We start from the raw sequence: 13042 nt of genomic DNA, 5'->3' as shown, positions 1-13042 counted from the left end.
TCTCGATCAGCTTTATTTATTTTCCTTGTCCGCTGCCTGTCGGATTTGCTTAAACGCACTTAATTGGGAGCCTTCGACCTGTGATATTTCAACTGCCCGGATGGCAATGGAAAGTGATGTTTACTCTTGCAAAGAACACACAATATCAATTTGATTTCAGTTGGCTGAATTGACAAATTGGATTGTGTCAATATTAATAAAGCGCTAAAATGCAGTTTTTGTGTCTAAAAACCCAATGCCAATTTACATTTGCATTGCACGAAAGTAAGTAGGACGAGAAAAATAAGTTTATTTATATAACTTGTAACTGCAACTAAATTTTCAGCATGAAATTTAACTACAGTCTATATTTTGTCTTTAATAGTTCGTAGGTACAACTCTCTAAAAATGTCTTATAAAAAACATTTACATGTTTAGCTGCTTTTAAAATAATGACCAAGGCTTTTACTGTAATCTGTACATTCATATAGTATACATATGGTATAGTCCATATAGTACTCAAACATAACTTAACTTTTATTAAACGAAAAAGTTTTCGAATTTAAAATTTAAAAAATCCAAAAAAATTATTTCAAATGTTTTTAGCTTGTGTAAGGAAATGTAACCGTTTCTCTTTTATTTCCATCTTATTTGATCGAAGTAAATTTAAATAAAAATAAAATGTAGTACCAGTATGATTACTACCATTTACTTCCAGACCTGCATTTCAGTTCGGCGAATAAAATTTTCGCTTTCAAGTTAAATCCCCGTGCCCATTCCCATTACCATTCGCTAGGAAAGAACTCAGAACTCACCACAAGAAGTGCCGACGGCTGGCAGCGAGGCAGGATGCCATATGTTAGGCTTACGCGCTTATCGCACCAGCAACAGGGACAGGAGCAGCTGAAGGACCCTCCGCCGCACTTGGGCCACTCGGTCCGCGGGCGCTGAAGTAGCTGGCGCAGAACACTGGATGGGACTTCACCGCCTACTTGTTGTAGGCGGGCACTTTTCTTATTTAACCGCTCAACACTTGGCCCAGCGTTCGCTGCGCTCCGCTCCCCAGGTTTAACTGACAGCCATCGCCGCTTTCAGCTGCCCGCGGAGCGTTCTCGAGCATCAGGTAGTGCACGGCAACAGCAGCCGAATGGAAACCACCGACCAACGAATGGAGACGACTCCGCACGAGCTGCCTTCCAGCTGCCCTTCCAGCTGGCTGGGGAAATGGTGAAAGCTCGCAGCTTTCGCTGTTGCTTCGCCAGCTGCTGCCGCCCGCCTTTCCCACTTTCCCATTTTCCGACTTTTCCGACTTGCCGCCTCTTCCCCCACAGCTGCTCCTCCTGTTGCGCTGGCAGCGCGTCGCCCACGCAAAAAGCTTTTCCGCGCACATCGAGGAGCTTTCCCTGAAGGCGGCGCCTACGTTTCGAGGGATTTCGATTCGGATACGGGTGGCAGGATTCCGAGTCGCGGTCGGGAGCCTCGGAAAACTCGCGAAACTCTCTCGTCCTGGCCATTTCCCTTGGCCCCCAAGGCGTTTGCCTGCCAAAAATAGCAACAGCGCGAAAGTTCCCAACGCCTCTGCTACCCAAACACGCTGAACAGTAGGACCTCTTCAAGTTTAAACAGCAAGCACTACAAGTTTATTAAGACTTTTTCTTAAATCAGAAACGCGAGTTTTTATTTTAAAAAAATGCAAAATGTATTAGTTTTTTCGCCACAATTAAAATTAACTGTAAAGATGTAAAATGCATGTATTTTAATAAACTTGGTTGTGTTGTTAATAAATTATATTATGTAAATAAATTTTGTTTTATAAAAATATCCCCATGTTAAGAGGAGAAACTGAGCCTCAAAGTTGATCAAGCAAACTGTGCAACTAATAATGTTCGTCTCTGGAGGTGAATGCGCAGCAGCAGAAAAGGACAGCACTTTCATCAAGCAAGTTGTCTCGAACTGAATTTCAAACACCAGGCGAACATAACCATTAAGCAGGTGTAAACCGATCAGCTGATCAGCTTAAACAAGGTTTATTTAGTGACGGTCGCGTGACAACTAATTCTTGTAACACCAACAACAACCACATGCAAATTTATCAAATACTCGTGAGCGGCGTGCCATTTTCGTGACACGCACAAAGAATCAACGTGGTTTCCCATCTCTAGCTTGATTCCTAATTTAAAGCAACGGTACCTTCCAGCGAGATAACTTTCTGATTGGTGGAAACAAGGAGGGGAAGTTATCCAAGGACAGCTGTCTTTAAAAAGAACAGTTATTTAAGTTAGCTCAAATTTACCAGCTACAACCTGCTATAAGTTATGTTTGCCTGGTGTCTGAAATTTATTCCCAAAGCAAAATCGGCTGGCTTCAAGACACCAAATACCAGGAAAACAGAAATTCGATGTAGGTGACTGCGCAGCAGCGCTCTTGTGTATAAAAAGGAAAACACTTTGCGCTTTGCGAAAAAATGAACCGAAATTGAATTAATTTTTGTTTTTGGTCACTGGTAATTTTTTTTTAATTTTTAAAACAGTTAAAAAAAAAAAATAAACTGTTTAAAATATTCTCCAAATCGCATTTTAACCTGCAACTACAAAATTTTTGCTGTTAAGCTCAATTTTTTTGTTGCCTTCTTAACGAAATCTCACTGTGCCTGCCAAATTTCCTTTCAATTTCGTTTGGCATTGCTTTCCACTTTGGGTGCGTGGGCTACTTTCTACTTTCTGTCTGCTTAACAAAGTGCCAAGTCAGTTTTTGAGCTCAGCTCACGACCAACCGCAACTGCTCCCCGAAACTGTGTCGACACATTTATAACTTGATATCGCAGCCAGGGCTATTTTTAGCGGTGGGTGGAGCCAGGGCCGCCACTGCCAGCATTGATTTTCCCCACTGTTTTCCTCTTTTCCTGCCCCCCTTTTTCCCCACCTTCGCTTTTCCGGGCTTTTTCGGATTGTTGCCTGACGCAGCGCCTTTTATGAATGAACTTGGCTCACATAAGCATTTGTTATAACTCCCGCCCCGAAAAAGAAGGGGGCGTTGCACCCTTCTGTGAAAACATGTTTCTGGGGGCTTAGGGTTGCCTAATAAACGCGTTTTCAATGTCACCAAAACGCTTGCAATCTCATTAAGTAAATGGATTGCCTTGTCGTAGACGACATAGTTGAGGTTTTGTAATATAGACATTTGTCCATATGACGCCATTGTATGCCATTGTATGCCATCGTATCATATCGTTTTGTATTTTATCCTTTGCCTGATGTCATGGATGAGTGTGCTCGTCGTCGTCCTCTGTCTGTGTTTGTGCAAGGATATAGTGCTCGACTGGGGCTCTGTGCTCCGCTGGCGTATGGAATTATGATTAATATTTGCTCAGTTTAAAATTAATTGCGCTCTGCTATTGCCGTGACAGCTGTTACCAACGCACACCCACCAATCCTTTGGCTTGGCGCTCTTTCAGCCATTTGTAATCCCATGGACGAGTGCCGGAGGTCAGGTTATCGGGGGGTTAACAGGAACACGGTTAAGATAGCAGGATATTGCCTGAATGATTACGTAGGGCGACGAAGGACCAGCTAATTAAACGATGTTACGCTAATGTATTTATACAAAAAGGTGGAGCTAATCCGCGTTTCCTTTGATGATGCTCCACGATTGCGGAAGGGGCTCATTTGCAATTAAAAGCGACGTAAATAGATTCCCAATGCTAATTTAATTCGTTTCATAATTTCCTGTTATTGTATAGAGATCTCACAAGGAGCAAGTGAGGCCAAGTTAAAGCCAACTTAATTCACTTTCAGCCACCATCAATCTTTGTTACGCCAACAGAACGGAAACTTGTTTGCTTTTTTGTTCGGCAAGGGCAGCCTGAAAAAATATTTGTGCAATTGCTAGACTTTGCTTTTAGTGGTCATCAAAATATAATGTTATATTCATGCATGTTTAACTGCTGCGACTTCTGGGCGAATCGTATCTGCTCTTCCGTTGGCATTGTATTAAACCAAAGTGGCGTCGTAAGATGGCAACCGTATTTGGTATCAGTGGCAAATGGCCGCGCGTTTTTATGGGAGCTGTTATGAAGGGCCATTTTATATGCCGACTTGTTTATGTTTACGCGAAAATATTTTCGTTTCATTTTTAGTAGGGGCTCCGTAAGCTGCCACGCCCCCTCGCCTCGCCTTCGCCCCCATGGGAAGCACCGCTTCCGGCTGTTGACGCAACTCTTAATCAAACAGTGGGCTTTGTGCGACATTTATAGATATAGGTGTCCTGAGTCCGGCGTAGGCTAAATTTAACGCACTTGTGGCTGAACCCTGAACCTCGAACTCATCTTTTTCGTTCTAGAATGCTGCATATGCCGTCGGCCATGTCAACATCATTCAATCAATCGCAATGAAGTCGACACAAAGCCCACGCCCAGCAGGTGCCCGCTGTTGATGAATGAGCCAGTGGATCCTGCGAGTCCTGTTTCGAGAATGACGACTATGGCAATGGCAGTGGCAGGGGCACCTCTGAGGTCCGTGCTCGAAATACAATCGAGTCACATGTCCTGCCGCCTGAGGACGACAACAACAAGTGGTGGCTGCCCTGCCCAGCCATGCATTCAATCCGAGAACAAACAAAGTCGTATGGGGATTGCACGGTAATCATAAGGCGCGATAAAGCGGGCTCGCTATGTCGAGAGTGCAAATCCATATATGGGTCACTATATCTCACTGACATTGTTATGGCATCGGAATTAATATACGTGTAATGTTTTTGTTTTCGCATGGAAATGGTAAACTTGGATCAATATCTCTGACGCGCTTAATAACATTGTTATATTTCCGCCATCATAAATAGCATTTTAATAAGCTCTTTTGGACTAATATCACGTATACGTATATCACGTATACGTTGTAAACTTATTATTGTAACACTGAACAGGAAACAATCAACCCAAAGATAAGTTTTATAATAGTTATTTACGTTATATGGAATTATATCTAAAAATGCTTAATTTTTTCTTCAACTGGCATTTTTCCTTTCCTATTAATATTTTATCTTTTACTTCGCCGAGGCAATTGAAAATATTGGAACATCACTCAAGAAACCATTAAATTGCGCACTTGGCAATCGATTAAGCCGGCTGACGCCTTGACGTTTTATCAATACCCCGAGGAAGCACTTAATTAAATATTTAGAGCGGCCTCCATTGAGGAATTTGCAATCGAGCAGCACGCGCCATTAATAGAATCCCAGTGCACTCCCATTTCCCCCTCCACTCCTTTTCCCTTTTCCCACTTTTCAGGGCAGGTGGCAAAGGGGTGCACGCACCTGTTGCCAAAAGGTCAAATCACTTAGCCAACTACTGGCGGCTGGTAATCCAACGCCGTGCACCACATACTACACACTACCATTAAACTAAACAAAGGGGACTCACCTCAGTTTGACATTTATGGCGTGGCTCATGTATTTGTTTACTTCATATTCAGCGCAAACGAACGAAGACATGCAAATTGATGTGCGATGATTATAGGTTTTTATATTAGTTGGTTTTTTATTTATTTTCTTTTGGCTTGTGTGCTTTCAGTTCCCGTCGATGCTCCCCTCTTGCCGCTTGTTGCCGTCGCCGTTGCCGTTGCTCCTAGATCGTAGAAACTTTAATTAATTCGGTGCCATGAACAAGTTATATACACATAGAGGCTTCGGTGGCAGCACTTCTTTTTGACGCAAACAACGTCAGCGACTGACGACAGCAGCCTGAAGCCGAAAGCCAGGAGCCAAGCCATTCGAAGACGTTAAAGAGAGTTTTTGGCCAGAAAAGAGAGAGCCAGCGAGCTTCCCAGAGCACCGGCTACATTCTGATTGTGTGGGTGTCTTGCTGGTGTCTGAGTGTGTCCAAGTGTGTGTGTGTGTGGGTGTGTGGGTGTGTGGGTGGGTGTCTGGTTGCAGGTGTTCGCAGGCGCACGGATGACGTACGATTATTTGCGGGCTCTGGCGTCTAATTGCCGCCTCGCTGTTGATATTGGCCCACATGTTTCAATTTCTTGGCCACCCGAAAATAAAGAGGAAAACATTGTGTGACCCAGGCCCAAAAGGGCGTTAGCAAGAGGGAGAGTTGAGTTTAGTTGGGAAACTGGACATTTAACTACGCAATAGGCCAGGAAACTGGCTCGCGAAAATAGGCCCCAAGTCCTTTTGTTTTTTGTGGCTTGTGCTGGCCTTAAGTCCCCTTGTTCTTGGTCTAATTGTGGGCGCGAGCACTGAACAGAAATAGCCAGGAAAGGCCAAGGGAAGCGGCGGAAAAGCGGGGAAAATGACTGGTCGCAGAAAACATTAGCAGCATATGGCTGGCTGACATTTTGTGTAGCATACTTCTAGGCTGTCACTTAAAATGTTCTTTCACACTCACACTGCCGCACGTTCGCACACACACATACACCCACTTCGCACACACACACACACATGCTCACACTTAATGAAGTTCAGTGTCAAATTTTCGTTTCGCTTTCAGCCACAAAAATAAAACACACACAATTGTTCACGAGCTTTTCGGTGGCCATGTTTTCTTCGCTTTGCTTTCCTCTTTTTTTACGGTTGAAAAGTATTAAATAATAGAATAATAACAACGACTAGCGCCTCCTTACTGTGCTTAATATATATTTCTAGTTGATTTTCCGTGCTGCCTAAATACTTGCTGCTGCTCTTTTCTGGCTTTTCGCTCGCGTTGACCGTCAGCCGAAGGACTGCCTGTCCTACTGAAGCGCCAATCCTCGGCAGCTCTGCCTCGCAGTCGCTCTCGTCGTCGTTCGCTCGGAGTTCCTCCTCCCGCCCGCCTGCCCCTCCGCACAGTCCGCACTGTACAGTGCGCCCTCACCCACACAGCCGCGCTCACGCACTCACAAGCAGTCGAAAATTCCTACGCATTTCACTTACGGCTCGTCGGTGTGAGTGTTTGAGTGTGTGAGAGTGCGAAAGTGTGAGTGTGTGTGCTTGTGTGCTGTAGGTTAGGCACACGCACTATTAAAAGATAAAGCTCCTGAAGCTTTCAAATATGCTTTCACTGGCCCACAGATGCGGACGAAATTAAGGCACTCTAGATACTATCTATCAGATATTTGGGTGTTATACATTTCCACATTCATTTCAAGGGATCTTAAAAGGCTAACAAATATTATTCTGTTAAAAAAAAAACAATAATAATACTATATAAAAATAAATCTATCTATATAAATCAATCTAAATACCTGCACCTAATTCAAGTCTAAAGAACAATCTAGAAGAGTGCAAAGAACTAGTAATAGGCAATCAAATATCTACAGGGTATTTGGGTAGCTTTTTGCACAACAAATAAACCCCTGGAATCGAAGGGTTATCTCCACCGAAAGCTGCCCTAGAGCAACAACAATGGCCGGGTCGGAGCCGCAATGATACCGCCCATCCCTGCAGCCATTTGACGTAGGTTGACAGCTGTTTGCGCTGGGCAAACTTTATGGCTATTGATTTTGCTCCGAATCCTGAATTCCGAGCCTGGACGCAACAGTTTGAAAGTCGCAGCTTTCACTTTCGTGTCCCGAAGCCCCGAAACCGAGCGATGTTCCACCTAAGCTGAACGGACTGCGTACCGCCCACTGCGCCTGTCCGTTGTCTCTGTGTTAGTGTGTCAGAGCGGCGCCTGCGCTGGCTCTTCATGCGGAAAAGCTCTGTCACAACAACAGCCTGTTGCCCCACGTAGGCGGCACCCGGAGAACCATTCGAACCAACCCATCTACTAGCCCACCACCCACGGCATCCACTTCCAAGTGGCGCCAATGCACTGGAAGAGGTTCTCCCAGGAGAATCCCTTCCCCCCAAAAAAGAAAACCCTTTCCCTCTCCCAAAAACCCAGACAATGACCGCCGTGCACATGCCGAGGCATAGCGGTTGGCCCTGCAAATTAATTTGATCACTTGGCTAAAAAGCGAGCTGCATGCTAATGCTGCTTTAATGAGTTTTGCTTCCGCCTGAAACGAGGGATTATGACTGTTGGTTGGCGAAAGCGGCTTAAACCGTTGAGCTTTGCACTTTTTTGTTGGCCCACAGGCCAAGTGGCAAAGGGTTAGTGCTGTGGCTGTTGCAACAGGTTGCCATTGGCATCCGGTGCTTGAAAAACTGCCCCCGGCAGCCATTATTATTCAGGGGACGAGAGGCCATTTTGAATGGCAAGCAGGAATGTAGGCAATAAAAAAGGGCTCACACAAAGTGCTGCATACTTGTCGGCTTAAAAAGCTTGAAATGGGAAACCATTCGAGTGGCTAAGCTTCTGGAAAATATTTTATAATATTGAGGGTTTTTATAGCTACAAATAACTGAAGTTGAAATAAATTATATCCATAATTAATAAACAAAATCTCCAAACTAAACCCTTATTAACCCTAAATTAAAGTCATCATTTACTTTTACATTTCATGTAAATCTTTATTTATTCCATTCATTGAATTCGTGTAAATTTTGTTGGTATTCATACTTATTATTCTGTCATAGTTGCAGGCCTTATCTTTTCAATTTGTTAGCAAGTGTCTAACTATAATAAGTGGCGGCAAAGTTGCATTCAAAATTCCATTAGTATTTCATTCAGTTCTCAGCTAGTTTCTGAGTGGTTTTGAATATGTACTCGTGTCACTGTTTTTCTCAACAGTTTTCAAGTCAATTTCATAAGATAAACAATTTCGTTTCATGCCATAGATATAGTTCATGATTCATGGCTTCAAACAAATGTCACAACTAAAGGCGAAAGTGGACAAACAAAAGTCAATGAAGTTTCATAAGTTTTTCGATTCTTTATTTTTTATATTAACTATAAATTTTGTTTCTTAGTTTTACGCTCGCTGTAAATACAATTTCTAGTTCGATGTCGAGCTTAGCATGAGTTAGCCTTTTGCTTTTGTGGTATGGGTATGGTATGGGTTTGTTTTCTCGTTTGCAATGCGGGATGTGTGCTATGGACAGGGCCAAATCAGATGGTTATCATTAGAGCCTACTTAAAATTTGGTTAAACGCTAATTTACACAAGATACAACTAAGTAATTAGAATTAGGCTTAAAAAAACAGACATTAGCACTGTACTTAGGACTAAGGTGATGTGTGTTTGTGATTTAGTCGAGTTTCTGTGGTTGCAGTTGTGACGGATTCAAGTGGGTGACTGAGTAACTGAGTGAATGAGGACTGTGGGCATCATCATCATCGATAAGGCAAGTTTAACAGACGGCAATTGGTAACAACAAATGTTCTTCTTTTTCTTCGGCTCGTGACGGTTGCTGCTCAATGCTCAATCTCTCTATTTACAACGATTTTTAGCTTGAGTAATGCTTAGAGTTTTTTTTTGGTTACAAGTCTAAGTCAAAGGCACTGATTCTCTACTCGGCTCTCAATTTAAATTCTGTAAGTCTGTGTTCTGAGTGTTTCTTTTTTTTTGTTTTTGAGGACGTGGCGGGGGGCGAGGTGCAACGAGTTCGCGGCACTTGCAACAACTGTCACCGATTTTTAGCTGAGCGTGTGTGTCTAAGTGTGCACATAAAAAATAATAATACATCATAATTACTAAAATGTAATTGAAATACGAGTGGTTTACATTAATTTCGATGCGCTACATTTACATTTATTTAGTTTGTTTTATTTAGTTTATTCACTAGTACATTTAGTACATAAAATGTGCATGAGTGTCGTGTGAGTGTTTCTGGGTGATTTTCTCTCGATTTTTGCTCTATTTCGTAACTGATTTGTAATATTCGTTTTTTCTAGTGATTGGATTCATTCGATCGATCTATAGTTTTGTTCTTTAATTTAATGGTTCGCTTATGTTGTAACTATGAGTATGAGATGAGTTGAAAGCAGATTTTGCAAATGAGTTTTCTATATATTTATTCGCTTGCGCTAGTGTGTGAGTATGTGTGTACAATGGTTGTGTGTATGGGTATGTGTATGTGTATGGATGTGCTTGGTTTGTTTGGTTCAATAATTTAATATAATTTAAATGTTTTTGTATTTAGTTTTGCGCTGCTGTTTCGTCTTCGTCGTCCGGCGCCAGTTTAAACAATAATTTACGTTAGAGTTCGCTTACTTATTGATTACTAGATAAAGCATTCGATATAACATAAACTTGCGTAGATAGTTGGATAGTTCGTAGGAGATAGCCGACCTTAATATATAATAGCAGAGCAGTTACAATAATTTCTCTTTATCGTTCTTAGTCCGAACTCGCCGCGCCAGTTGCAATTTAATTTATACATCGAAAAGGGGCGGGCAAGTGCACTCTTAGCCTAACATTCATTTAGCATAGCTTATAGCAAATCATAATACGTTATATGCATATGTGTATATAGTAATGTGTTCTGTATTTAACACGAGTGTTCCGTGTACTCTGCCCGTACACGCGGCGCACAAAAAAACAATTTCGACAAAAAATAAATGAAAATAATAACATAAAGGAGATATAATATGTTTTTTGAGGGGGTGGGGCGGAAAAGGGAGATTTGAGTTTTACAAAAACTAAGATTCTACTCGTACAATATATCATAATCGGTATACAGTATATATAAACGATATCGTTAGTGTAGCGTATGTATGTATGGTAATAATTATCATTATAACATAGAGTTCAGTTTCGAGAGTTCTGCTAGACTCTCGCTTTGCTTAATTTCCTTCAGAAACTACTTTCGTTTCGCTTTCCAACCAGCCTGTCTTCGCCTCGATGGCGAGTCCTTCGATCGTTCGTTGTTCGTCCTTTGGAGCCTAGGGCGTCTTCAGCAGCAGGATGTCTTTCTTGCGCGTGCGACTGGCGCTGGCATTGAGCCGCTGGTAGAAGTAGTTCCTGCCGATCTTGCGCTGCAGCTTGTAGGACTTGCCCGCCAGGAACCTGGTGATGTCTAGCACGTACTCGTGCACGTCCTCGTGGTCCTCGAGCAAATGTATCGATATCACATCGATTTTGACTTTGTCGAAGGGCAGCGTCTGCAAGATCTGCAAGGTAGAAAAGTAACTCTAGTTAGTGAAAGTGTTTAGAGTTGTTCATACAATGGAAACATACCTCCAGCTCATGCCCCTGAACGCCCAGACTGAGCAGATCGTATTCGGTGCGCTCACATGCCAGCATGATTGTGTAGAGCGGAAAGCATTTGACACGCGAGTTGAACCATGAGGTCTCCTCGTCGTGCAGACTGTTGATGCGCACATCCTCGTTGTGTATGGTGATCTGCAAAGAAAGCGGAGAGAATTAGCCACTGATGGATGAGATGGAGCTAGGATTTCACGGCAGCTATAACCAAACTTGCTTGCATTGCAATTATCTTCATGTGGGTATTAGTTTTCAATGCTTTTCCTTAGCTGTGATTTGTAGTTATGTGGCATCAACTCACCTCTTTGGGATACGTGGTGGGCGAAACGCAGGCGTGCACCACCTGCATGCGCGCCCGCTGGGCGTTCTGCTTGCGCAACGTGAAGTACCAACGCGGCTCCGGCTCCACCAGCACGCCCATCCAGTTGAGCTGCTCGCTCAGCCAGGGCGCCGTAATCAGATGGGCCAGCGGACCGCTCAGCGACTGGATCACCGCTCCGTTCATCTTGCCGCCCACCAGATCCGCAACATAGTGGGCCAGCTGATCGGCTCCGCTGCCGCTGCTGTTGCTACTGCCGCCGCTTCCGAACGAGGAGACGCGTGGCGAGTTGGGCGGCGAGGGTACGCCCCCGTGGACGACGCCGCACCCACGACCTTGGCGGACGCCTTGCCCAGGTACTTGCCCATGTGGATCTGGCGCAGGAATGCAATGAGTGCGGGATCGTCTTGGGCAACCCCATTCAGCTCGTAGTCGCGCGACATATTCAGCCGAAACTGCTGATGGCGAATCTCTGCAAGGAGAAGAAATCAGTTGAGAGATCAGTTGCAAGTTGGACTTGGCGTGGTGGCGGTAATTGGGTTTAATTAAAAGTTGTTGCACCACTGGAGGCATGCCGTGTGTGGTGGTGGCTAAGACTCTGCCACGCTTCGTTGCCAATTGGAGCGCACTGACCACTGACAGCATTTGCATTGCCAATTCAGAGCGCTCAAATGGAGGGGAAGTCTGATGAGCAGTGAATCTAGGGTTATGCCAATCCATAACTAAGAACCCAAACTAAGAGAAGAGAATATTCTTATTGTATGTTCCTAATTCATTTAAATAGAGCACATTCGGACTTTGATAAGTAGAGTTCCAAGCGAATAACTCTTCCGTTGAAAAAGTATAGTACTTTGCCGAATTTTAGGCAAAATGCCATGTCAGTTGGGCATAAATTCAGTGGCTAAAAGTGAGAAATAGAGGAACAGGAGACCCCATCGAAGGTCGCGAGAAGGAAACAGCCACTTGGCAGCGACGACGACGACGACCTCGCCTTGAAACGCGGCAGCTCGACTTTTGTCCGCTGTGCCGGCCCATAAAGTATAATGAGCGCACGGCCTTTGATATTTAGCACATGACCCCACATCATTCCATCCCTCCGCCGAACGATTTTCCCCCGCTCTTTGACTCAACTTATAGCCCAACAGCCGGCCCAACCTGTCCATAAAGCTTGGCAGCAACAAAAAGCCAACGATTTGCCGTAGTTTGGTTTTAGTTGCCACACTCCACACATTCAGACACACTTGGCTTTTAGCTTTTATTTGCTTTTCACACTTTCCTTGTGCCAATTTCCACTTTTTGTTTCGTTTTACCTAGCCTCCGGCAAAGCGAATCGTAAAAGCCAGAAGAAATTAAAATATATCAAATGTACTTGCAGCAATTTGTGGCAGCTTACGAGGCGCTTAGCCGTTCCACTTGGCAGGCAAAGGTTGCCCAAAGGCCAAGGCTTGACGACCAAATTTTAGGTTTTTTAGGAGGGAGATAAGAAAATACTTAGGGAAAAGATCAGAGTTTAACTGCATAAACCTAATAAAAAAAAGTGGCAATGCCCTAAAAGTAAAGCAACTGAAAAATTCATTGAAAAATCAGGCGATTCTTTTTTAAATATATTTCCCAGAATATTCAGAAATTTAAATTATGAGACTAGTGGTCTCAAATAAATTTTAAAAACTAGAAAT

The 13042-nt window shown here is 43.5% G+C and overlaps 2 protein-coding genes across 3 annotated transcripts in view; both read right to left on the bottom strand.

Annotated features, from left to right (window-relative positions):
- The window catches only part of LOC108101267, a 46614-nt gene extending 39896 nt beyond the window's left edge, over positions 1-6718 (bottom strand). Inside the window, exons 1-2 of one of the 2 annotated variants that reach the window (XM_017205553.2) lie at positions 6603-6718; positions 5396-5599 (exon numbers count right to left, since the gene is read on the bottom strand). The gene's annotated coding sequence lies outside the window, so the exon portion shown is untranslated. Of the gene's footprint in view, positions 1-794; positions 1062-5395; positions 5600-6602 lie in introns of those variants that run through there. The other variant, XM_017205554.2, reaches the window with a different exon arrangement.
- A 2036-nt stretch (positions 6719-8754) lies between these two features.
- The window catches only part of LOC108101294 (protein Star), a 29898-nt gene continuing 25610 nt past the window's right edge, over positions 8755-13042 (bottom strand). The window contains 4 exon segments of the mRNA XM_017205596.2: positions 8755-10953; positions 11021-11185; positions 11349-11678; positions 11681-11838. Of these exon segments, the coding sequence (XP_017061085.2) occupies positions 10726-10953; positions 11021-11185; positions 11349-11678; positions 11681-11838 (881 nt within the window). The 3' untranslated portion in view covers positions 8755-10725.

The sequence above is a fragment of the Drosophila ficusphila genome, unplaced genomic scaffold (genome assembly GCF_018152265.1).
Source record: "Drosophila ficusphila isolate 14025-0441.05 unplaced genomic scaffold, ASM1815226v1 contig_412, whole genome shotgun sequence".
NCBI lineage: Eukaryota > Metazoa > Arthropoda > Insecta > Diptera > Drosophilidae > Drosophila > Drosophila ficusphila.
Note: the sequence above shows the minus strand (reverse complement) of the source record. Positions and strands in the feature narration are given on the sequence as shown.